Raw genomic sequence first — 24,848 nt, forward strand, 5'->3', positions numbered from 1 at the left:
CCATCTGAGGCAAGCATTACACTCCTGGGAATTTACCCAAAAAAATAAAAGCATAAATGTTCATAGCATCTCTGTCTGTAATAATAAAAAACTGGAAACAACCCAAGTATCTATCAACAGATGCATTGGTAAATGAATTGTGGGCTAGCTATACAATGGATTACAGCTCAGCAATAAAAATGAGTTAACTTTTAAGTCATGCAACAATATGGATATGCCTTAAAATAATTGTGTTAGGTAAAAATGGCCAGACAAAAAAGGGTATATACTATATGATTCTAGAAATGCAAATAGTCTATAGTGTCAGAAGCCAACCAGTAGTTATTTGGGTAATTGGGGCAGGGGGTTGTCATAAAATGGGAAATGAGGAAACTTTGGGGGAAGAACCTTGAAAACATGAGCTCAGTGAGAGAAACCAGACACAAGGCCACAGTGTGTGATTCCATTTATATGAACTGTCAGAACAGGCAAGCCTACAGAGACAAGATGTGGATTAGTGTGGAGGGAGTGGACCCTGTGACTGCCCTAGTGTACAGATGACAAAGCTATCTGCCCAGGGCTCATCAGCTGGCTCACTGGATGGAAAGTTCCTCTCCCCCCACCCGGGTCTGCCCCTTTGTGACAGCTGGTCTGCAAGGATAGCCCCACAAACTGGGCCCTCCCAGTGTTCGCGCCCCCTCTAGCCCACCTCCCCTCCCCGGCTCCCCCGCCCCCCGCCCTGTTCCCCCCCCCTCCCCCGCACCACACACACACACACACACACACACACACACACACACACATCCACTGAACCAGCAGAATGGGGCAGAAAGTGATGCTGGCCCAGTTCCTGGAGGGTCTGAGCTTTTGAAGTTTCAGCTGCTTCAGCTCTGTACTTAGGGGAGCCTTGAGTTGCCATGAAAGGCAAGTGGCCATCTGCTTAGGTGGCCATGTGGAAAGGCTATTTGGAGAGGCACGTGGAGAGGGGGACGCCCATTATCCCAGCTGTCCCCCTAAGGCACCAGACATGACAGAGACATTCCTGATGGTAATGTCAAGCTAGCCCAGCCCCCAAAGGACAGCAGCCACCATCAAGTGGAACAAAGAGCTGGTAGCCATACTGGCATACAGACACCTAGATCAATGGAACAGAATAGAGAGCCCAGAAATAAACCTACACCTTTATGGTCAATTGATTAATGACAAAGGAGGCAAGAACATACAATGGGGTAAAGATAACCTAGTCAATAAATGGTGCTGGGAAAACTGGACAGGCTCATAGAAAAAAATGAAACTAGGCCACTTTCTTACACTATGTTGAAGAATAAGCTCAAAATTGATCGAAAACTTAAATGTAAAACCTGAAATCATAAAACTCCTAAAAGAAAATATAAACAGTAAAATCTCTGGCATAGCTCTTAGTAATATATTTTTTTAGATATGTCCCCTCAGGCGAGGGAAACAAAAGAAAAAATTAAACAAATGGGACTACATCAATCTAAAAAGGTTTTGTACAGCAGAGGAAACCATCAACAAAATGAAAGGCAATATACTGAATGGGTGAAGATACCAATGATACATTTGATAAAGAGTTAATATACAAAATATATAAGAAACTCATACAACTTAACACCCAAAACAAGCAATTTATTTAAAAATGGGCAGAGGACCTGAATAGTATTTCTCCAAGGAAGACATATGAAAAAGATGCTCAACATCACTAATCATCAGAGAAATGCAAATTAAAACCACAAGGAGATACCACCTCACACCTATCAAAATGGCTATCATCAACAAATCAATAAACAACAAGTGGTGTGAGAATGTGAAGAAAAGGGAAGCCTTATTTATGCATTGTTGGCAGGAATGCAGACTGGTGCAGCCATTATGGAAAACAGTATGGAGGGTCCTCAAAAAATTAAAATAGAACTATTATATGACTCAGTAATCCCACTTCTAGGAATTTATCTGAAGAAAACAAAAACACTAATTTGAACCAGAGGCATGGAAACATGGAACAAACTGACAAATCTCAGAGGGAAGGGGGATGGAGAGAGATTAACTAAAGATCTTATATGCATACATGCATTACCTATAGACACTGAAAATAGGGTGGTGAAGGCCTGGGGTGGGGCAGGAACCAGGTGAAGGAGGACAATGGGGGGAAATAGGAGAACATCTATAATACTCTCAACAATAAAGATTTTAAAAATTAAAAAAAAACATATTAAAACTTAAAAAAACAAAAACACTAATTTGAAAAGATATATGAACCCTATGTTTACTGTAACATTATTTACAATAGCCAACATATGGAAGCAACCTAGGTGCCCATTGATAGATGAGTAGATAAAAAAACTGTGTTATGCCGAAACCGGTTTGGCTCAGTGGATAGAGCGTCAGCCTGTGGACTGAAGGGTCCCAGGTTCGATTCTGGTCAAGGGCGTGTACCTTGGTTGCGGGCACATCCCCAGTAGGAGATGTGCAGGAGGCGGCTTATCGATGTTTCTCTCTCATCAATGTTTCTAACTCTCTATCCCTCTCCCTTCCTCTATGTGGAAAATCAATAAAATATATTTTTTAAAAAAAACAAAAAAACTGTGTTATGGAGGAATCACAATACCAGATTTCAAGTTATACTACAAAGCTACCATAATCAAAACAGCTGGTACTGGCACAAGAACAGGCATATAGACCAATGGAACAGAACAGAGAACCCAGAAATCGATCCAAGTCATAATGCTTACTTAATATTTTATAAAGGAGGCAAAAGCATACAATGGAGTCAAGATAGTCTCTTCAATAATGGTGTTGGGAAAACTGGACAGATACATGCAAAAAAAAAAATGAAACTAGACCACCAACTTACACCATATACAAAAATAAACTCAAAATGAATAAAGGACTTAAATGTAAGACATGAAACCATAAAAATCCTAGAAGAATCCATTGGCAGCAAAATCTCAGACATTTCTTGTAGGAACATGTTTACAGATACATCTCCTAGGACAATGGAATTAAGGAGAAAATAAACAAATGGGACTACATCAAAATAAAGAGCTTCTGCACAGCAAAAGAAACCATCAATAAAATAACAAGAATGCCCACTCCATGGGAGAACATATTTCCCAATGATAGTTCGATAAGGGGTTAACCTCCAAAATCTATAGGGAATTCATACAACTTAATAAAAGGAAAATAACCAATCCAATAAAAAATGGACAAAGGATCTTAATAGACACTTCTCCAAAATGGACATACAGAAGGCCAAAAGGCCCTAACCGGTTTGGCTCAGTGGACAGAGCGTCGGCCTGTGGACTCAAGGGTCAAAGGGCATGTACCTTGGTTGCAGGCACACACCCAGTGGGGAGTGTTCAGGAGGCAGCTGATCGATGTTTCTCTCTCATCCATGTTTCTAACTCTCTATCCCTCTCCTTTCCCTCTCCCTTCTTCTCTGTAAAAAAATCAATAAAATATATTAAAAAAAATAATAATAATAAAAATAAAAGAAGGCCAAAAGGCATATGAAAAAGTGCTCAAAGTTACTGATCATCCGAGAGATGCAAATCAAAACAACAATGAGGTACCACCTCACACCAGTCAGAATGGCTATCATCAACAAATCAACAAATGACAAGTGCTGGAGAGGATGTGGAGAAAAGGGAACCCTCATGCACTGCTGGTGGGAATGCAGACTGGTGCAGTCACTGTGGTAAACAGTATGGAGTTTCCTCAAAAAATTTAAAATGGAACTCCCATTTGACCCCGTGATCCCACTTCTAGGAATATAACCCAAGAACTCAGAGACACCCATCAGAAAGGATATATGCATCCCTCTGTTCATAGCAGCACAATTTACAATAGCTAAGATTTGAGAACAGCCTAAGTGCCCATCAGCAGATGAGTGGATTAAAAACCTGTGGTACATCTACACAATGGACTACTATACTTCTTTAAAGGCTCTTACAATGTGCAACAGCATGGATGGACTGGAGAGCATTATGCTAAGTTGGAGAAAGATAAATATCACATGATCTCACTCATATGTGGAATCTAATGACCAACATAAACTGATGAACAAAAATAGACCCAGAGACATAGAAACATTGAACAGACTGTCAAACCTCAGAGGTAAGGCAGGGGATGGTGGAGGGGGGGAAGAGATCAACCAATAAACTCATATGTATATATGCATAATCCAAGGACACAGACAGTGGGTGGTGAAGGCTTGGGAGGAGGGGGGTGGGAGAGGACAATGGGGGAAAAAGGGGACAATGTAATACTTTCAACAATAAAGATTTATTTAAAAATTTTTAAATAAAATAAAATAAACTGTGGTACGTATGTACAATGGAATATACTCAGCCATAGAAGGAATGAAACTTTGCCATTTGCAGTAACATGGATGGACCTAAAGAGTAATAAGCTCAGTGAAAAAAGTCAGGCAGAGAGACAAATTCCATATGATTTCACTTATATGTGGAATCTAAAAACAAAATAAATGAACAAACAAAATAGAAACAAACTCACTAATAGAGAACAACTAATGATTGCCAGATGGGAAGGGGTTAGGGAATGAGTAAAAAAGGGAAAATAGATTAAGAAGTAAAAATTGCAGTTATAAAGTAATCACAGGGATGTAAGTATGGCATAGGGAATATATGGTAGTCAATTGTATGGTGTCAGGTGGGTCCCAGACTTATGGGGGGACTGCTTCATAAGTTATATAAATGTCTGACACCTGAAACTAATATAATATTGAATGTCAACTGTAATTGAAAAATGTTTCTAAACTTGAAAAAAATAAAATGATAGTAACATTAAAAAGGGGGGACCCCTTGCAGCAACCTCCCCCTGGTCCCACCCATTCCATTGCTACTTCTACCCCTTCACTCCTTGCTATGGGCGCCCACAAGACAAATACGTCAACCTCTTCAAAGTTGTCCTTATCAGAGATTCCAGTGTTGGAAAGAATAATCTCTTGTCTCAATTTACTTGAAACAAGTTTAATCTTGAAAGCAAGAGCACCACTGGAGTAGAGTTTGCAACATGAATCATCCAGGTTGATGGGAAAACAATAAAGGCACCGATATGGGACACAGCTGGGCAAGAGCGATTTTGAGCTCTCACATCAGCATACTGTCATGTTGCAGGCTGTAGGTGCCTTAATGGTTGGTGACATTGCTAAACATCTCACATATGAAAATGCAGAGCGATGGCTGAAAGAACTGAGAGATCGTACTGATAGTAACACTGTCATCATGCGTGTGGGCAATAAGAGTGATGTGCGTCATCTCAGGGCAGTTCCTACGCATGAAGCAAGAATTTTTGCCGAAAAGAATGGTTTGTCATTCATTGGGACATCAGCTCTAGACTCTGCAAATGTAGAAGCTGCTTTTCAGAGAGTTCTGGCAGAGATATACCGCACTGTTTCCCAGAAGCAAATGTCAGACATGAAAATAACGTCTCCACGCAACAATGTGGTTCCTATTCATGTTCCACCGACCACTGAAAATAAGCCGAAGGTGCAGTGCTGTCGGAACACGTCAGGAGTTTCTCTTCTCCAGAGAAGGCTGTGAACAGTCCATTTCCCAGGTCTGCGATTTAAACATATTTTTAATTATTGTGGTCACTTTTGTGTTTTATTACTTAATCATACTTAATGAATTTTCCATGTTTTAAGTCTTTTGATTTGAACTTTATAAAATCATCCATTTGTCTCAAATGACTGTAGCTTTTCTTTCCTTTTTCTCCAAAATATATTTTTATTTATTTCAGAGAGGAAGAGAGAAATAGAAACATCAATGATGAGAGAGAATCATCGATCAGCTTCCTCCTGCATGCCCCCCACTGGCATATGCCCTTGACCGGAATTGAACCCAGGACCTTTCAGTCCACAGGCCAACGTTCTATCCACTGAGCCAAACTAGCTAGGGTGACTGCAGCTTTTCTTCATGCTATGGCTTCACCAGGCTTAGTTAAATAAACTGAACATTTGGATTCCTCAAAAAACAAAACAAAACAAAAAATGGGGGAGCAGCCAGCTTAGTGAACCCAGAACCATGAGAGTATATCGACGATTGTGGGGAGCTCCTAGGCGTGCAGTGATTGGCTTCCCTGATAACTGAAAACCCAAGTGACATCTCAGAAAGATCCAAATCCTAGGCCTCTGCTTAGGCAGCGTGTGACACCTGCAGCCAGCCTCATAGCCCCTGGCCCACTGCAGCTGACCATGCCTGAGCAAAGGAGAAAACCCCAGAACCTAAAAACAAGAAAACCCTGCTCTCAGTCCTGGCCAGGTAGTTCAGTTGGTTAGAGTGTCCCCCTGAAACACCAAGGTTGTGGGTTTGACCCCTGGTCAGGGCACATACAAGAATCAACCAAGGAATGCATAAATAAGTGGAACAACAAATCAATGTTTCTCTCTCTCCCTTTCTCTCTCTCTCTCTCTCTCTCTCTCTCTCTCTCTCTCTCTCACTCTCTCTCTCTCTAATCAAAGAATGTAAAAAAGAAAACACTTCTGTGATAACTCCTTCCTGTCAACTACCATGGTTCCGTCTATTTGACAGGACGTCTTGGCCAGCTCGGGTGCACCCACAGGGTGCAGAGGGAAGGCCTCGTACCCCAGAAGGTAGGGCACCCTCTGCTCCACTGTCAGTCAAGGCCCCCCTATCCTGGCAGCAGCCCACCTCCCAAGCCTCAACCCCCTCTGCCCCACAGAGAACTCAGCCCCCAACATGCTGCCTAAGGCCTAGACTCCAAAACCCCCCTCAACCACTTTCTCCCAGTGGGGGCAGGGTCCCAAAACCAAGCTTTACCACCTCCTGGAAGCCCTCCTGGTGCACCCACCCACTTCATCCCCTCCAAACATCTTATATCAGGAGCCAGCTTCCTGCCAGCCAGACATGGGAGCCCCGAGACCCTGTATAGGACCCTGCATGGGGCCCTGGTATTGCCCAGCACTGGGTGGCATGGAGCCAGCTGATGACGAATATCCAGACCACCTACAAGGATGTCAGTGATGTCACTGCCCCACAAAGAGGCTATCAGGGCCCTGGCCACCCCATTCAGTGATGAGGAAAGAGGGTCAGAGAAGAGCCTTGTCCTCCTCACCTAGCAGTTAGGATGTATATTAATTATATTTTCTGTATTCTTTTTTTAAAAATATATTTTTATTGATTTCAGAGAATGGGGAGGGAGACAGAAACATCCATGATGATGAGATTCATTGATCGGCTGCCTCCTGCACACCCCACACTGGGGATTGAGCCCGAAACCCAGGCATATGCCCTGACCTTGAATCAAACTGTGACCTGGTTCATAGATCAATGCTCAACCACAGAGCCACACCAGCTGGTCTATATTTTCTGCATTCTTGATGCTCAGGCAACTGGGGTCTCCCTAACCAGGGAGGGACTGTTCCTTAGGGTTAGTTAGTTCCTGGAGATAGCAAACAACTCAACTTTAATGTGCAAACCAACCAATCCAGAGCCATTATGCCCTTACCCTGATCACCCCAGGACCAGGTGCCAAGTAGGGACAGTATAGTGTAAGTGCCTGACAATAAGCTTTCGATGGCTGAGGCATCCATTTCAAAAGACATCCAGCTGGAATAAACATAATGCCAGTCTACCAGCAAGACAACCCAGATAGGAATCACGATGCTCCCACACATAAAGGACCCTCTTTCAGAAAGCCCGGGTGACCTAGATAACTGGCCACTTGAGTGACCTTGCTCCTCCCTCCCGCACCCTCATTCCTGCTCTTATGCTTTAAATATACCAACAGAGAACCCAGGCAACCCTAGATGACTCACCCTCCGTCCCTAATAAAGGCAGAACCCCCAGGTCCGTGCCATCCCTCACTCCCCAATCACGCCGAGTGGCCCTGAGCCTGCCATGTAAGCTCCAGGACCCATGAGTAATAAATCTTGTTCCTTGAAGTTCCCTGGTGGTTGCTGCTGAGGTGCGTCCTGGGATCATACTAAGAACAAGGGCCTGGCAAGCCACAGCACTGGCTCTGGTCAGGGAAATGTGTTGAGATAGCACACAAGACCCAGGTGTGTCTCAGGCCTTCCTAGCTTGTGCGTCACTGTCAACAGGCTGACGCAAAATAGACAGTGCCTGTGCCGAGCCCACTGAAACTATTCAAACTAGCAGTCCAAGCCTGCTAACCCTGCCTCACCCATTCCTCTGGTGGGAACCACCGTCAAGGCTCTGGCCCCTTTCTCTCCTACCCTCTGCCTCCTGACTGCAGAGGTGGGCCCCCTCCTCTTAGGGAGTTATATTTCTTCTCTTTGTTAATCCTCACTCAAGGATATTTTTTCCACTGATTTTTGGAGAGTGGAAGGGAGGGGAAGAGGGGGAAACATCAATGTGAAAGAGACATATCGATTGGTTGCCTCCTGCTCTACCCTGACCAGGGCCAGGGATTGAACCTGTAACCCAGGTATGTGCCCTTGACCGAGAATCAAACCCACAACCTTTTGGTGTACGGGCCAATGCTCTAACCACTGGTAAAACAGTGGCCAGGACACAATGTGTCTTTTCTTTTTTTATTGATTTCAGAGAGGAAAAAAGAGATAGAAACCTCAATGAGAGATAACCATTGATCAGCCACCTCCTGCATGTCCCCTACTGGGGATTGAGCCTGCAACCTGGGCATGTGCCAACTGGGAATCAAACCATGACCTCCTGATTCATAGGTCAATGCTCAACCTCTGAGCCGCACCAGCCAAGGACGTGTCCTCTCCTGATCTGTTGGCCTCATCATACCTGGATAATAAAACCTACATTTTAAAATGCGTTGGAGCAGAAACCAGCCTCCATTTCAAAGAGGCAGCCATGATAAACAGGGATCCTCTGGACTCCAGGAGGCAATGCCCAAGCTCTGCTCTCCTTGAAGAAGCCTGTGGGTAATGCAGACTGCCCAACCGCCCCTGCTCTGGGTCCCAGGAAGCAAGAAGCAGAATGGCCACAGAGGTGGGCTGCTGCCCAGACTGCCCGGGCAGAGGGAGACAGAGGCCCAGAAGCAGGCAGATGATGCAAAATAACTTTAATCACCACCCTCAGATAGGGCAGGGCAGGAGCAGTGTCTATGCACAGGCCACCCTGGAGCGGCGTGGGGCCAAGCCCAGGTGGGGCATGTTCCAATCCAGGCTCCCCACATTCAGGGGCTGGGTCAGGCACATCCAGTCTCCAGGGTCAAGTCCACAGGAACTCAGGTCTGCAGGACTATGGTCAGAAGAACCCACATCTGAGGCCTGGTGTGCCAGCAGCCACATGCATGTCCCCACAGCTGCCACACTCAGGGCCCCAGCAACATGATGGCAAGAGCTCATCCTCAGAGCGGTGAGGTCTTCCTCTCTGGCAGCAGTAGGGACTCCTTCATGACCACCAGCAGCCCTGGCGGGTACAGGAGCCGGGACAACACAAGCAGAGTGGCGGCAACCAAACCTGCACTTAGCACCACTGTGGGGAACAGAGAGATGGATTGGGTGAGGGAGTGCAAGGAGCCCCCGCACCCACAAACATCCTAATGCATGGGGACTGGGGTCTGCAGCCTGTCCCCTCCCCAAGCCCCAGCTCCTAGGAGCAGCTGCCCCAGGCCCAGGGAAGTAGAAGTGGGAGGGCCTATGCATCATACCAGCAGCTGCAATAACCCCATAGGCACTTCGATTTCCAGACTGGACTGAGTCCTGGTTCCTGACAAAGGTGGCTGTGGCATTCCTGAAATAGGTGACACTCTCCAGGGTCACAGGGGTCACAGACATGCCTTCCTGGAGGGTCTCAGTTCCTGCAATAAATCCAGGCATTCATTAGCTGGGGAAGGGGTGTGTGGGGGTGTGAACAGGGTTCCATGTGCCTGAGGGAGACCTTGAGGCTCATCCTCCATCCCACACTGAGTGAGGTTGGTGAGCACTGGTGCTAGGAGTGACCTTTCACTGCCCCCACAGGTATGCAGACAAGAGCAAATGCACAAGCCCACACTCGCAGCCTGGTCACACACGGAAGGTGTCAGACATCCTCCTCTAACAACAAGCCCTCCCCACTGCTACAACCATGATGAGGTCCCATGGCACATACCACAGCCAAGCTCATCACTGGAGTCAGGACAGTCTGGGTGGCCATCACAGAGCCAGGTATGTGGGATACAGGTGCTGCCCAGCAGGCAGTGGAGCTCCCCTGCCGGGCAGGGCTGGCGGCTACAGTTGAGAAGGATCTTGTCGATGCCATCGGGGCAGTCATCGATGCTGTCACAAGAGCAAAGGCTGCCCTGGGGCGGTGAGCACTGCCCATCCTGGGTGCACGGCTCTATCTCTGGAGTACAGAGTCAGTCAGGTCCCTAACGCCCCCACAACAGGGCCCAGGTACTCCCCACAGCCCATCCTCTTGCAAGCCTCCAGGTCCAAGACCACACTAACTCCACCTCCCTGTAAACTCACCTCTTCTCAAGCCTGAGACCCAGACTTACCTCCTTACAGCGCCCCCACCCCCACCAGGCCCTATCCCACTGTGCCCCCTGAAAGCCACAACCCTTCCACAAGCATCACCTTCTGTGGCCCCATCCCTGCAAGCCCCACCCCAAGGTGCGACCACTCACTGCACTCCTCCTCATCGCTGCCATCGGGGCAGTCCTCTTCACCATCGCAATGCCAGAGGAGGGGCACATAGTGGCCGCTGATGCGGCACTGGAAGCCTGTGGGTGAGCCTGCAAGATGAACACAAGTGAGGCCTGGGAGGCCGGGGAGGCCTGAGCCTGGACCCTCTCCAGAAGTCTAGCAGTCACAGGCTGCGAACACCAGGAGACAGGCCAGGTCCCAGGGCGCTGTGACTATACTGGTGGTCACCCTTTGCTGAGGACCCACTATATGTGGGGCTTGAAGCCAAAGAGTGCACAGCCTCACCACAGCCCTACTGGGCAGGTTCTATTGCGATCCCCATTCTAAAGAAAACACTGAGGAGATGTGAGGCCAGAAGCAGCAGAACTGCTGGCAGAGTCAGGGTTTGAACCCAGGTCTCACTGATACTGGAGTCATTACCAAGCCCCAAATGGTCAGATGGTCTCCCCAGGACTCTCCCCAAACCACAGGGTTAAACAGACTTGGGGAGGGCCATCTCTGAACCTGCCCTGGATCAGGCCCATGGTCAGGGTCAGCAGGGCCCATGCCATCCCACCCACTTAAGGGGCTAAAAGATCCGCTTAGCCACCAAGCTCTGTCATCTCAGCTCCTAAATTCTCCAGCTCTGACCACGTTTCTATCCTGAATGTGCTACCTCGCCAGGCCCCCAACCTCATCTCCATTTGGACACTGGAGACCCCTCAGAGTCCCATCATTTGGTAACCCACTTCACCTGTCCTCTGCTCAAAGCCGTCTCCTGGCCCACCAAGCCTCTCACAGCCGAATCCTACCTCCTCATGTGACCCACAAGGCCTAGCTCAGCCCTGAACCCTTCCTGGAACCTGGCTTCCTCCCACGTTTTCCTCTTCACAAAGCTCCCTCTGTCATGGCCTCCTCACTGCTTCCCCAAGAAGCCTGGCTTGTTCCACCTCAGTGCCTTGTCTGTGCTGTTTCTTGGCCCAGTATGCCCTTTCCTCCCTCCTCTACCTGGAGATTGCCTCCTCAGCCCTCAGATCTCAATCTTTCCTGGGAGGGGTCTCCTGTCCACCTCAGAGACTCCTGAGGTTCTGCTTCCCACTTACAACAACCCTCTTTATTTATTTATTTATTTATTTTAATATATTTTGATTTTTTACAGAGAGGAAGGGAGAGAGACAGAGAGTCAGAAGCATCGATGAGAGAGAAACATCGATCAGCCGCCTCCTGCACATCCCCCACTGCACAACCCAGGTACATGCCCTTGACAGGAATCGAACCTGGGACCCTTCAGTCCGCAAGCCGACGCTCTATCCACTGAGCCAAACCGGTTTCGGCATAACAACCCTCTTTAAACTGACAGGGACTAGACTGGACACTCAGTGTGCCAGGACCATGACCTTGTGACCGAAAGCCCAGGGGGTGCCTGACAATAAGTGAACACAGGTCACACTCGGGTGAGATCTGAGCCTTCCTGGACCCCTGACAGCAGGGTTGGGCTGTATGCTGATCAGGAGGAGCACAAAAGGAACTGGAACCTGAGTTTGAGGGACAGAGCAAGAGAGAGACTTTCAGGGCTTCCTCCTACAGGTAGCAAGATGGGTGGCAAATCCCTGGCTTGGCCCCAGCCTGGCCCCATTTGATGCTGGTCCACTTGCCCCTTCCACTTTTACTCACAGGGGCCTGAGCCTCCAAACACCCCCCTCTCCACAGCTGGCTCCTCTGCAGACCTCCAGGCCCACCTGCAGCTGTCGGCCACACAGTCCTTGGACGCGGTGGCGGCGGGGAAGAGCTGTAGACAACCTGGAGCTGGCTTCCTTCCCTGCCCATGGGGGACGGTCGGCATCCAGGCCCAGCTTCCTCCCGGGCCTAGCCCGTCTTGGTCTGGACAAGCAACATCTCTCCCTGGCCTGCTGGAGTGTGTGTCCCCATGTAAAGTGGGCAGCAGAGCAGAGCTGACCCACCTCATTAGGTCGGGGGACCAGACCAGTGACTCCGCCCAGCCGTGGTTTTCTTACCTGTAAATGGGGCAGTTAGGAGTCCCTGCCTCAGTGTCCTGGGGAGACTGCCTGTATGTAAAGGTTTGGTACTTCGTTAACATGAGTCCTGCCTTCCTTAAGGAACCTTTAGCCTGAACAGGCAGGGACTTTGGGTTGAGGTAGAGGACCAGATCAGAGGGGAGCCCACGTGTGAACTTGAGCTCACAGCTGAAAGTCAGGGGCACCTTCGCACACACGGAGGCCACCCTAACCCTCCCAGCTGCCTCTGGGAACCTGAGACAGCCGCCAACATCACATCGGCCGGGGCCACGGGGAGGGAGGCCTTTCGTTCTCTAAGGCTAGAGGAGAAAAGTGCAGAGATTGGGTGCGAGGATGGCCACCGAGGAAACAGCCACAAGGCCTCAGCTCAGGCGGGAGGGTTTGGAAGGCGCTGCTGCTGCTGCGGAAGGTACCAGGTACCAGGTGACCGGCCCCGCAGCGTTAGAGGTCGGACAACCAGGGCCTGCGGCGAGCCCGCGCTGGGCTGAAGGGCTGAAGGACGGACGCTTGGAGGTAACAGCGGGTGACGAGAAAGCAGAGCAGGTGCGGGGTGTGCGCAGGGCCAGAGCACGGTAGTTAAAGGCAGGCAGTGAACTCTTCATTGGTGAGGACTCGCACAATTTCCCAGCTAAAGAGTCAAGAGCCACATGCAGGAGGAGTGTCCGGACGGAGTGCGGCGCAGCCAATGGAGAGGCGGTGCCGGCAGGGACGAAGCTAGGCTGCTGGCCAGGCGGGCGCACGGGCAGCGCGGAGCTCACTCACCTATGGTCTGGGCCCGGGACCGGGTCGGGGCTGCCTCCAGGCCCAGCACGAAGCCGAGCAGCAGCTGCAGTGTCAGGCCCAGAGCCGCTGTCCGCTGCGCTCCTCCCAGTGCCATCCAACCGCTCAACGCGCCACCACGCCCGGCGCTGGCCCGCGCGGTCTGGCTCTGGAGGAGCTCAGATTCCCGCGCACGCGCGCACCCGCCGGGGGCGGGGCGAGCACAGAGGTCTGGCCGCCAAGCCTACCGTAAATGTCCGATTGCGAGGGGTCCCGCGATTTGACTCTTTCGCACTTTTCCCTGGGATAAGGTACAGCGAAAGGTACAGAGGGATGGAAACCAACTTGTTGACGTCGACTTACAACATGTAACGTTCGAGTACATGCCGCAGTGTATGTACTACCTATCGTATTTAATATGGCAACCACTCCCCTCAGACACGCCCCATCCTCGCCTTCTAATCTTTTGTGCACCTGACACCCTCTTTACTGTATTTCTTTCGTGCACCCGACACATTATATATTTACTTACTTTGGTTTAGTGTCTGATTCCCAACTGAAAGGTCAGGCCTAGGAGCTCAGGAATGCTGCTCTTGCGTCCCCAGTGCCTACTACCTAGTGGGCTTTTAAATATAAACTAGAGGACCGGTGCACAAAAATTTGTGCAGTTGGGGGGGGGGGAGGGGAAGGGGGGCGTCCCTCAGCCTGGCCTGTGCCCTCTCGCAGTCTGGGACCCCTCGGGAGATAATAGCCTGCTGGCTTAGGCCTGCTCCCGGGTGGCAGAGGGCAGGCCCAATCCCTAGGTGCAGCCCCTGGTTGGGCTCAGAGCAGGGCCGATTGGGGGGTTGGGGCACCGCCCCCTGTCACACTCAAGGCAGGGTCAATGGGGAGGTTGCGGCGCCACCCCCTGTCACGCACAGAGCAGGGCCCATCAGGGGGGTTGGGGCTCCTTACCCTGTCACGCACAGAGCAGGGCCCATCAGGGGGGTTGGGGAGCTCCCCCCTGTCATGCACAGAGCAGGGTCAATCAGGGGGTTGGGGAGCTCCCCCCTGTCACGCACAGAGCAGGGCCCATCAGGGGGTTGAGGAGCTCCCCCCTGTCACCCACAGAGTAGGGCCGATAGGGGAGTTGGGACGCCGCCACTGTCACACTCAGGGCAGGGCTGATGGGGAGGTTATGGCTCTACCCCATCACACACAGAGCAGGGCCCATGGGGGGGGGGGTTGTGGCGCCGCCCTATATCACCCACAGAGCAGGGCCGGTCAGGGGGTTGGGGCGCCGCCACTCTCACACTCAGGGCAGGGCCGATGGGGAGGTTATGGCTCTACCCTGTCACACACAGAGCAGGGCCCGTGCGGGGGGTGGGGGAGGCGGGTTGGGGCGCTACACCCTGTCACACACAGAGCAGGGCCCATCAGGGGGGTTGGGGCTCCTTACCCTGTCATGCACGGAGCAGGGTCGATCAGGGGGTTGGGGAGCTCCCCCCTGTCACGCACAGAGCAGGGCCCATCAGGGGGGTTGGGGAGCTCCCCCCTGTCACGCACAGAGCAGGGTCAATCAGGGGGTTGGGGAGCTCCCCCCTGTCACGCACAGAGCAGGGCCCATCAGGGGGTTGAGGAGCTCCCCCCTGTCACCCACAGAGTAGGGCCGATAGGGGAGTTGGGACGCCGCCACTGTCACACTCAGGGCAGGACTGATGGGGAGGTTATGGCTCTACCCCATCACACACAGAGCAGGGCCCATGGGGGGGGGGGGGGGTTGTGGCGCCGCCCTATATCACCCACAGAGCAGGGCCGGTCAGGGGGTTGGGGCGCCGCCACTCTCACACTCAGGGCAGGGCCGATGGGGAGGTTATGGCTCTACCCTGTCACACACAGAGCAGGGCCCGTGCGGGGGGTGGGGGAGGCAGGTTGGGGCGCTACACCCTGTCACACACAGAGCAGGGCCAATCAGGGGGTTGGGGCGCTGCACCCTGTCACACACAGAGCCGCAGGGCGATCAGAAGTTGGGGAGCTCCCCCATATCAGGCACAGAGCAGGGCTGATCAGGAGGTTGTGGCCCTGCCCCCTGTCACACACAGAGCTGCAGGGCGATCAGGGGGTTTGGGTGCTGCCCCGTCACGCTGATCCCGGTGCCAGGAGGCCTCTCGGCTCCGCTGATCCCGGTGCTGGGAAGCATATTACCCTTTTACTATATAGGGTAGAGGCCTGGTGCATGGGTGGGGCCAGCTGGTTTGCCCTGAAGGGTGTCCTGGATCAGGGTGGGGGTCCCCACTGGGGTGCCTGGCCAGCCTGGGTGAGGGGATGATGGCTGTTTGCAGCTGGTCACACACCCTTCAGGGTGGGGGTCCCCACTGGGGTGCCTGGCCAGTCTGGGTGAGGGGCTGAGGGCTGTTTTCAGGCTGGCGGGGGACAGAAGCTCCCAACTGCTCCTTTTTTTCTTTTCTTTTTTTTTAATTCTGGGCCAGCTTTAGCTCTGAGGCTCCAGCTCTTAGGCCTCCGCTGCTGAAAGTAGGTATCTGGTTTGTTTTGGTTCGAAACAATGTATAACTCCAGCTCTGACTCCAGCTCTGAGATCCCAGCTCGCTGAAAGCTGGTTTCTGGGTTTTTTTTTAGCTTCTATATTTGTTAAAATGTTTCAAACTGTAGGTGGGGAACGTTGGTTTCCTCCGTCACTGAAGCAAGCAAGCCTCATGTTAGTTTCAAGCTGCCTGGCTGCCGGCCACCATCTTGGCTGACAGTTAATTTGCATATCACCCTGATTAGCCAATGGGAAGGGTAGCGGTCATACGCCAATTACCATGTTTCTCTTTTATTAGATAGGATATCCTGGCCCTAACCGGTTTGGCTCAGTGGCTAGAGCATCGGTCTGCGATCAAGGGTCCCAGGTTGATTCCGGTCAAGGGCATGTACCTTGGTTGTGGGCACATACCCACTAGGGAGTGTGCAGGAGGCAGCTGATCAATGTTTCTCTCTCATCGATGTTTCTAACTCTCTATCCCTCTCCTTTCCTCTCTGTAAAAAATCAATAAAATATATTTTAAAAAATAAATATAAATATCATGGCTGGTGCCATTTGGGGGCTCAGCCCATCTGGTTATCTAGATGACCTAATAAACTTATAATTCCTTAAAAAAATAAACATCCTGTCCCTAGCACCTGGGTGCGCTCACGCTGTCTCATTTAGTCCTCATGTACCCAATAGGGAAGTATTATTCTTCACTTCTGGAACAAGATCTGTGAAGGCAATCCTTGGGTGTTCACTTCTCACACTCACCCAGAAGGCACATAACAAGCCTTCTGCAAGCTTTCTAGTGTATCTGGTTTCTGTGTTCTCTTCTAGAAAATACTTTCACCTACAGCTCTGTCTTCAGAAGCAGCAAGTCCCACTGCCAGCAAGACCTCATCCAAGCAAATCACCGTCCTTCAGCATTATGCCGGATATGCAAGTATCCTGTGAAGCTACACTAAAGCATACAGATTTTCACAGAAAGGGTTCTATTTGCCAGTTGAAGGCACACTTCACTATTTGAAAATGTCGGAGGTTATAGCTGCTTTTGGAGTAGTTATACTTTCTGATAATAATCTCCCAGGGGAAATGGGTAAGAAGCAAAGATGCAAGGGTGCAGAAGCAGGTGGACTGGTAGCAAATAGGAGTGGGGGTGGGGGGGAGAAGAGAGGGGTAGGAGTGCCTGGCTTTAAAGGCTGTTGGAGGCTTGACAACAGTGGTGACCTCACAGGATCAAAGGAGCTGAGATCATGGATAGGAAGCATTCAGAACTGTACCTAGCACACAGAAAGAGCTCAGGTGTCAGACCTTCCCTATTTTACTCCCTTGCCAAATCTCAAGTCTGGGTCATAAAACTATTCTGAAACCTTCAATGGCACATCTTGCCTGGGGTCTTCTGAAGCCCTCCGGGGTTGCCCTCCTTGTAGCTTCCACATACCCTGCTCGGCCTTCCTTTCCCTCCTGACCTTCCTGAATCTGATTTATCATTTACCCCAACCAAAACCCCACCTCCTCCAGGAAGTCTTCCCAGGTTTTTCAGCCTGGGGGGCTCCCTATCTCTAATGAGCTTTTAGCATTTGAGATGCCCACTCTGAGCCACTTATACCTCCTGCCTAGAACTGTGACTCTTTCCTGCTTCCTGCCTTGCTCTCCACTTCCACTCCCCTGGCACACAGCTGATCTTAAGCTTTGGAAAGGCTGCAGGGTTCTTTCATGGGGCAGCCATACCACTCCCCCACTTGAGGTCACTGTGTTGCTCCCCGTCACTCCTGCAGCCAGACTGGGGCCACTTTGTCTTGGCTTTTACTCCTGCTCATTCCTCCACAGGCACAAGCCGCTTCCTTCCCTTGGCTGACTCTGCCTCACCCCGTGTACCCCCACGCCCTGAGCAGAAAGGCTTCTGGCTCAGGGAGGCCTTTCCTCATCTGTCCTGGGTGAGCTTTACCTGTGAGCCACCTTGCTGTCCTCTGCCTTCCCTGCTGAGCTGCAAGGTGGTCAAAGTAAGGCAGGGGCCACAGTGGGAGGGTACCAGCCAATGTCCACATGAGCAATGGCTTGGGAAGCTCTTGAGGTAAGTGAGCAGTATGTCTTTGGCCCTGCTGTCTTCAGTCAGAGCCTCCCCAACCCCCACAGGCCCTGGAATCCAGCCCACCACTCTCAGGGATAGAGCCAGGCCCTGGGAGAAGGGATGGGATATCTCTGGGCCCCTGTACCATGTCATCCATGTCTGTGACATCACCCTGGAGCCCGAGAACTACTATTCCTCTCTGTCCCTGGAGCACTGACAGAGTTAAGAGATTTGGCACCAACTTCACCCCGAAACCCAAGTAAACCCAGTGTCACTTTAAAAGTAAAAATGGCCCAGCCGGCATGGCTCAGTGATTGAGTGTTGACCTATGAAACAGGTCACGGTTCAATTCCTGGTCAGGGCACATGCCCACGTTGTACACTTGTACACTTGGTCCCCAGTAGGGGGCATGCAGGAGGCAGCCAATCATCATTGATGTTTCTATCTCGCTCTCCCTTTCCTTTCTTCTCTGAAATCAAGATATATATACACACACACATATATACCTTTTTTTTAGGTAAAAATGGAAGTGATACTAGAGAGCACAATATAATATATTTGTCGTTAAGTCAGGTCACGTTCTCCCAGAATGGAAGACAAGGAGGGCACAGTCAGGTGGCCCAGAGCAGTATCACAGATAAGGCTGGTCCTGGGACAGCTCCCACTTCTGTATGGGAGGAGCTGGTGTCACCGCCTTCTTCTCAGTGGCTGCCAAAGCTGAGCTGGAAGAGGAATGATATCTTACCATTTGCAACAACATGGATGGACCTGGGCTAGAAGGTATTAAGCTCAGTAAAATAAGTCAGACAGAGAAAGACAAGTACCATATGACCTCACTTATATGTGGAATCTAAAAAGCAAACAATAAAAGGTACAAACTTCTATTTATAAAATAAGTCCTGGGGGTGTAATCTACAACATGGTGACTATCCTAGATAATAAAAGGCTAATATGCAAATTGTCCCCTCCACTGGGAGTTGGACTAGGGGGCGGGGCCAGCTGGCCAACCAACCACCCACGGCCCCTCCCACCAGCCAGCCCCACCCCTGATCCCCCCACCCTGACTGGAGGCAGGGCTGGTGGGACCCCATCCATGCACAAATTTGTGCACCAGGCCTCTAGTAGTTAATAATGCTGTATTGTATATTTGAAAGTTGCTAAGAGAGAAGATGTTAAAAGTTCTCATTACAGCCCTAACTGCTTTGGCTCAGTGAATAGAGCGTTGGCCTACAGACTGAAAGGTCCCAGGTTCAATTCAGGTCAAGGACATGTACTTTGGTTGCGGGCACATCCCCAGTAGGAGGTGTGCAGGATGCAAATGGTCGATGTTTCTAACTCTATCTCTCTCCTCCCTCTCCCTTACCCTCTGTAAAAAAATCAATAAAATACAGTTGGGCCTTGACTTACGAGTTTAATTCGTTCCGTGACGGAGCGCATAACTCAGATTACTCTTATGTCAAATCTTAAAGTGAACGAGTGAGACACGTGATGCTGGGCTGATGTTGTGGCGTTCACTGTGACGTTCGCTGTGCCAACTAGCAGTGGGGAATCTGAAGCTGGCTCGTAACCCGAATTTTAGCTCGCAACTCAAAGCAAAAAATCGGCCGAGAGACAGCTCATATCTCGAAAAACTCGTTAGTCGGGACACTCGTAAGTCAAGGCCCCACTGTATATATATTTTTAAAAAGTTCTCATTACAAAAAAAATTTGTAATTACGTAAAATGACGAACACTAACATTTGCAATATATACAGATATCAAATCATTATACTGTACACCTGAAACTAAAGGACCCTGGAACTTTATCTGATTTGCAGGAAACCCACCCCTGCCTTCGGCCCTAACCCCTACACTGGGATAGGTGGGGATTAAATGAGTTTGCAGATGAAAAGCTCCCGGCCGCATGGTTCCCAACACAGCTGATGCTAGGTAAATGGGACCTTGAAAAGCAAAAGCGAGAGAACAAGCTGGCTGTAGGAGTGTGTGGCATCCTCACCTTTCTGCTGGCTTGCCTGACACCAGCGCCTTCTGCGAGGACATGACAATGGAAGGTGGCGTGGCTTCCCTGCGGCCGTCACGAGTACAGTAGTAATTGTTGGAGAGCTTGTGGCTGGGGCCCACAGGGAGCTTGGGAGGAGGCTGAGTTCTGAGGAAAAAGGACATCAGCATTAAAGCAAAGCCATAGTGCTCTCACTGCCTGGCTGGGCAGGGCTGGCCACCTGTGTCACTGGGACAGGCTGCAGGCCAGGGGTATCCCCTGGTACACTATCATGGAGGGACATGCCTGGAAAGGGTCCAGAGCTTAGAAGCAGGTGGCAGCCCAGGCTTTGGATGTGAGAGCTGGGTCTGCTCTATTGCAGGTCCCCTTACCTGCCCCAAATGGATGAATGACCTTTTGTGAAACCCATGGAAGGGGTAGGCCCAGTCTGAACACCTGGGACTGTTCCCACCCTCCCCATGACCCAGAGCTTGGCATCTGGCCTCACTTCCACCTGAAGATGCTCAGGAAATGAAGAAGCCAGGTTGTGAGGCTCTGCCCACTATCTATCCAGCAGTTAATTAGTAAAAGCTTGGGCAACAAGCTCCAAACATAGCTCATTCTGAGGGGCTTCCTTCCCAAAGGCCAGACTACACAACTAGGTTTCCTGCTATTTCAGGAACCCTCTGGAGCAATAGTTGCCAACCAGTGGTCCGTGAGGTCCGAAAGGTTGGCGACCGCTGCTCTGGAGAACCCTGCTGGGATCAAGGCTTGTAACTCAAAGAGCACCTTGTATTCCAAGCCTCCCAGGCCTCTGCATTTCCTGTCACCTCATGGTGGCTGCAGCCAGAAAGGGGGGTGAACAGAGCTCTGTTCTGGGCCTGGGGTGAATTTACAAAGAAGCTGGAAGCCTGAAAAGGAAACCCTACCTCAAGAGGAGCTTCCCTAGAAAATACAGCAGAGAGGGAGGGCAAAATGATAGGAAAAATCTTTTAAAACTGGGCTTTCATTCAACCATGTTTTTAAACAAACTTTTTGTCTGGTAATCATTTTGCCAGGATTTAAATTTTTTCTTAATACAAGTGATAGTCATTGTGTATTTTTTTTTAAATAAATACAGATAAATAAATTTTAAAAATTTAACATTCAAAATAATGTTCTGTGTGGAAGTTAGAATTTGCTCAGGCCCTGGAATAGAGATGATCTCTGTAGGAATGGCCATAGTTTTCTGCAATCTAACACAGAAAAACTATAACCAGTGCTGGCCCTAGCTGCTTTGGCTCAGTGGATAGAGCGTCGGCCTACAGACTGAAAGGTCCTGGTTCAATTCTGACCAATGATTCTCTCCATTGATGTTTCTTTCTTCCTCTTTATTTTTTTTAAATTGATTTCAGAGAGCAAGGGAGGAGAGAACGATAGAAACATCAATGATGAGAGAGAATCACTGATCGGCTGCCTCCTGCACTCCCCTCACTGGGGATTGAGCCCACAACCCAGGGATGTGCCCTGACTGGAAATCGAACGGTGACTTCCTGGTTCATACTGAGCCACGCCAGCCGGGCTCAGCCAGCCGGGTTCATAGATGTTTCTTTCTCTCTCTTCCTCTCCTTTCCTCTCTGAAATAAAAAAAAACACCAGTGCTGAAAGGAAAATCCCAAATGGATCACTAGGGGGCGCCATTAACCTAAAGACACTGAAAATTTTACAAGTTTCCTCAATTAGCCCAAACCCTGGATGGAAAAGCAAATTTAAACTTTTGATATTAGCAATTAATCACACCATTTAGGCATTCACATAAATTTGGTTACTTTAATGCTATTTTTTCTTCCTTCACTGCCAACCCTCCAAGACTGCCTTACCTTTGCCTGCCACTGACTTCACTTTATACCGCTATCCCCCTTTCCTACCTGTGTCTGTCACACTGGCCTCCTTCCTACTTCTGGCTCGGTTGGGCCTTACAGCCTTGGTGCTTACTGTTCTCTCTGCACAGGTTTCTTCAATAATTATCCTTTGGCTTTCTCATCATTTAGGTCAGTGGTTCTCAACCTTGGCTGCACATTAGAATCACCTGGGAATCTTTTTAATTTGTTTCTTTGTTATGGGGTGGGGCCACAACATTAGTAACAAAGAAACAGAATTTCCGGAGGATGAGGCCCAGAAATCAGGATTTTAAAAATATTCCCAGGTGATTCTAATGTGCAGCCAAGGTTGAGAACCTCGGATTTAGGTGAATCAAATGTCAATCCCTGAAAAGAAACTTTTCCTGACCCACATGACCCGAGGTCCTCCAGATTACTCTCATTTATCTTTGGAGCATTGCAGAATAACGTGTTGTTTTTTTTTTGCCTGCTGTGTTTTTTCTCTGTTTTTCTCTTCCTAGGATATGAAGGAATGAGGACCAGAACTTTCCGTGTTTGCACTGGTCTCCCCAAGGCTGAGAACACACAAGGGCTTGTAAGTACCAAGCATTTTTTGGACATCAATGAGTTGAAATCAAGACACGTCTGGGTTCAAGTCCCAGGTGTCACTTCCTAGCTTCTGAATGGCTTTAAGCAAATGATTTAGTCTCTCCACACCTCAGTTTTGTTTTTCCCCCCCATCTATTGCTTGGGAATGATACCACCAGTGGGCAAGGCCACACTGAGGACTACAAATCACAATGATCCCCAACCAGAATTCACGCCCAATCGGCTGTTTCCAAGAGCAAGTCTAAGGCATAGTCCGGCAAGTTTAAAAGCAAACGTGTCTTCACCTGTCAGGAAGCTAGAGGCAGGATTTTGGCCAGGTCTTCAGGGTCTAAAGCAGTGGTTCTCAACCTTCCTAATGCCGCGACCCTTTAATACAGTTCCTCATGTGGTGGTGACCCCCAACCATAAAATTATTTTGTTGCTACTCCATAACTGTAATTTTGCTACTGTTATGAATCGTAATGTAAATATCTGATATGCAGGATGTATTTTCATTGTTACAAGTTGAACATCATTAAAGCATAGTGATTAATCACAAAAACGATATGTAATTATATGTTTTCCGATGGTCTTAGGCGACCCCTGTGAAAGGGTCGTTCGACCCCAAAAGGGGTCGCGACCCACAGGTTGAGAACCGCTGGTCTAAAGGCACACGGTTTTGTTTTTGGTGGAAGGACAGAACAGGGCGGGGGCTTGAGCAGCGAGCGGGGCCTGCTCACCGCTTGGCGATCTCCTGGTAGCGCAGCTGCAGCTTCGCCTGCAGGTCTTGCTGTGGGAGGAGGAAAGGAAGGTCAGCCAGCAGGGCACCCCGGGAGGGGAGAGGGACGGCCAGGGACGGACATGAAGGGAAGGCGCGAGACGGGCCTGTGGAGACAGGGGGGTGGGCCCTGTGGAAGGGAAGGTCGGGCCGGCCCACCCGACCAAGGCTAACGCGGTCAGGAACTAGGGAGACGCCGGTCTCCGGCCAAAGGGGGGAGTGGAGGTGGGTGTGTCCCGGGCTCCGGCCTCACGGGGTCCCGGGCGGAGCGCGGGCCTGGCCCCGGGCGACCTTGGCACCGAGGCTGCCGACCCAGGGCACAGGAGAGGGACGGAGCGGCCCCGGGCGCACGGAGCGCGCAGCCCCGCCCCCGCCCAGCGCGGCCCCCCGCCCGCGCACCCCGGAGGCCCAGTTCCGCAGCGACTGGATGAGCCGGGTGGCCGACGCCATCTCCCCTCCGCGATGAAGGACGCCGGCAGCGGCGCTGCGGCGGGGGCTGTTGGGAAATATGTGTGTCATCTCGCGAGAGGGGGGCGGGGCTAGGACGGCGTATAAAGACGCTCCCCCAAGCACGTGACTCCTTTCCGCCCGACTGTTGCCGCCATCATGGACACGAGTCGTGTGCAGCCTATCAAGCTAGCCCGGGTGAGAAGGGTGCCGGCGTGGCCGAAGGGAGGCCGGTGGGGTGGGACTCCGGGCCCGGCGGTGCTGACCCGGCTTCTCTCCACCAGGTCACCAAGGTGCTGGGCAGGACCGGTTCCCAGGGACAGTGCACGCAGGTGAGGCGTGGGGACGCCCCGGGATCGGAACTGCCCCTCGTGGAATCCGAGAACCCTTTGTCCCAGGTTCCTGGAGGTCCGAACCCCCCCCCCCCCCAAGGCCCTGCCGGCGGGTCTGAGCTCCAGGGAACCCCTTCCTCTTGGCTCAGCGGGCTCAGTGGGCCCTGTGTGGCTTCACGCCCTGCCCAGAGCGGCGGCCTCCCCCCATGGTGGCAGCTTCTGGCGCTCGGGGGCTTTGTTCGCCAGTCTCCGCCTTTTTGGTTTTCCTCCCGGCCCAGACCTACCTGCCAGCGAGCCCCATCCCCTTTTCTGTTTCCCTGGGCCGGCCCCTTCACGCCCCCTAAATCTAGATCTGCTGCCCACCCCCGTGGGTCCCGTAGGTCCGCGTGGAGTTCATGGACGACACGAGCCGCTCCATCATCCGAAACGTGAAAGGCCCTGTGCGCGAGGGCGACGTGCTCACCCTGCTGGAGTCGGAGCGAGAGGCTCGGAGGCTGCGCTGAACTGGTGCCTGGTGAGTGCAGTGCCGGGATGGGGGCACAGCCGGCCCGTGAACTCCCCCGGCTGGTGGAGGGCGGCTTTGGCAAGCCCTGGGTGAGGGCTCTTGGAGGAGGAGGATGTAGAAACGGGCTGCAAGGCTGGGGAGGGAGTTTGCCAGTTGCTGGGAGGCCTGTCAGCATCTCATGCTTGTGCCTTTTTACAGGGTCCTGGCTGGCTGGGTGAACCACATAGCCCATGGGGAAGATGCTCCGCTGTTAATAAAGCGTTTATGTAAATTCGGGTTCTTGTCTGGGGTCACTAGGCTTACAATACCTTCTGGTGGGTCACTGGCCCCTTTGCATTCTGGAAACCTGAGGGAGGGAGGGAGGGAGGGACGGAGGCTCTACCCCAACAAGGCATTTTCTTTTTGAAGAA

The 24,848-nt window shown here is 50.9% G+C and overlaps 3 protein-coding genes and 1 pseudogene across 3 annotated transcripts; 2 read left to right on the plus strand and 2 right to left on the minus strand.

Moving 5' to 3' along the window:
- The first annotated feature begins 4,380 nt into the window (after nucleotides 1-4,380).
- Nucleotides 4,381-5,558, plus strand: LOC132234469 (ras-related protein Rab-11A-like; annotated as a pseudogene).
- A 3,458-nt stretch (nucleotides 5,559-9,016) lies between these two features.
- Nucleotides 9,017-18,108, minus strand: CD320 (CD320 molecule). The gene is made up of 6 exons (XM_059695436.1): nucleotides 18,097-18,108; nucleotides 13,378-13,618; nucleotides 10,582-10,689; nucleotides 10,065-10,298; nucleotides 9,625-9,774; nucleotides 9,017-9,449 (listed from the first exon to the last, which is right to left on the minus strand). Exons 1-6 carry the CDS (start codon nucleotides 18,106-18,108, stop codon nucleotides 9,322-9,324), a joined length of 873 nt encoding a protein of 290 aa, XP_059551419.1. The 3' UTR covers nucleotides 9,017-9,321.
- Nucleotides 18,109-18,487: 379 nt separating this feature from the next.
- Nucleotides 18,488-23,672, minus strand: NDUFA7 (NADH:ubiquinone oxidoreductase subunit A7). Its single transcript, XM_059695897.1, has 4 exons — nucleotides 23,554-23,672; nucleotides 23,117-23,166; nucleotides 19,948-20,097; nucleotides 18,488-18,673 (listed from the first exon to the last, which is right to left on the minus strand). Exons 1-4 carry the CDS (start codon nucleotides 23,602-23,604, stop codon nucleotides 18,583-18,585), a joined length of 342 nt encoding a protein of 113 aa, XP_059551880.1. The 5' UTR covers nucleotides 23,605-23,672; the 3' UTR covers nucleotides 18,488-18,582.
- RPS28 (ribosomal protein S28) lies at nucleotides 23,657-24,714 on the plus strand. The gene is made up of 4 exons (XM_059695898.1): nucleotides 23,657-23,799; nucleotides 23,886-23,933; nucleotides 24,314-24,447; nucleotides 24,637-24,714. The coding sequence occupies exons 1-3, from the start codon at nucleotides 23,761-23,763 to the stop codon at nucleotides 24,434-24,436; spliced, it is 210 nt and encodes a 69-aa protein (XP_059551881.1). The 5' UTR covers nucleotides 23,657-23,760; the 3' UTR covers nucleotides 24,437-24,447; nucleotides 24,637-24,714.
- The last annotated feature ends 134 nt before the right edge of the window (nucleotides 24,715-24,848 follow it).

The sequence above is a fragment of the Myotis daubentonii genome, chromosome 5 (assembly GCF_963259705.1).
Source record: "Myotis daubentonii chromosome 5, mMyoDau2.1, whole genome shotgun sequence".
In the NCBI taxonomy this organism is placed as follows: Eukaryota; Metazoa; Chordata; class Mammalia; order Chiroptera; family Vespertilionidae; genus Myotis; species Myotis daubentonii.

Coding starts and splice junctions, on each gene's coding strand:
- CD320 (XM_059695436.1), bottom strand. Junction 9,775..10,064: donor CAGTGATGAGCTTGGCTGTG/GTATGTGCCATG, acceptor GATTTATTGCAG/GAACTGAGACCCTCCAGGAA. Junction 9,450..9,624: donor TGGGGTTATTGCAGCTGCTG/GTATGATGCATA, acceptor TGTTCCCCACAG/TGGTGCTAAGTGCAGGTTTG.
- NDUFA7 (XM_059695897.1), bottom strand. CDS start 23,604: ATGGCGTCGGCCACCCGGCTCATCCAGTCGCTGCGGAACTGGGCCTCC. Junction 23,167..23,553: donor TGCGGAACTGGGCCTCCGGG/GTGCGCGGGCGG, acceptor CTCCTCCCACAG/CAAGACCTGCAGGCGAAGCT. Junction 20,098..23,116: donor TACCAGGAGATCGCCAAGCG/GTGAGCAGGCCC, acceptor CTTTTTCCTCAG/AACTCAGCCTCCTCCCAAGC.
- RPS28 (XM_059695898.1), top strand. CDS start 23,761: ATGGACACGAGTCGTGTGCAGCCTATCAAGCTAGCCCGG. Junction 23,800..23,885: donor AGCCTATCAAGCTAGCCCGG/GTGAGAAGGGTG, acceptor TCTCTCCACCAG/GTCACCAAGGTGCTGGGCAG. Junction 23,934..24,313: donor CCCAGGGACAGTGCACGCAG/GTGAGGCGTGGG, acceptor TGGGTCCCGTAG/GTCCGCGTGGAGTTCATGGA.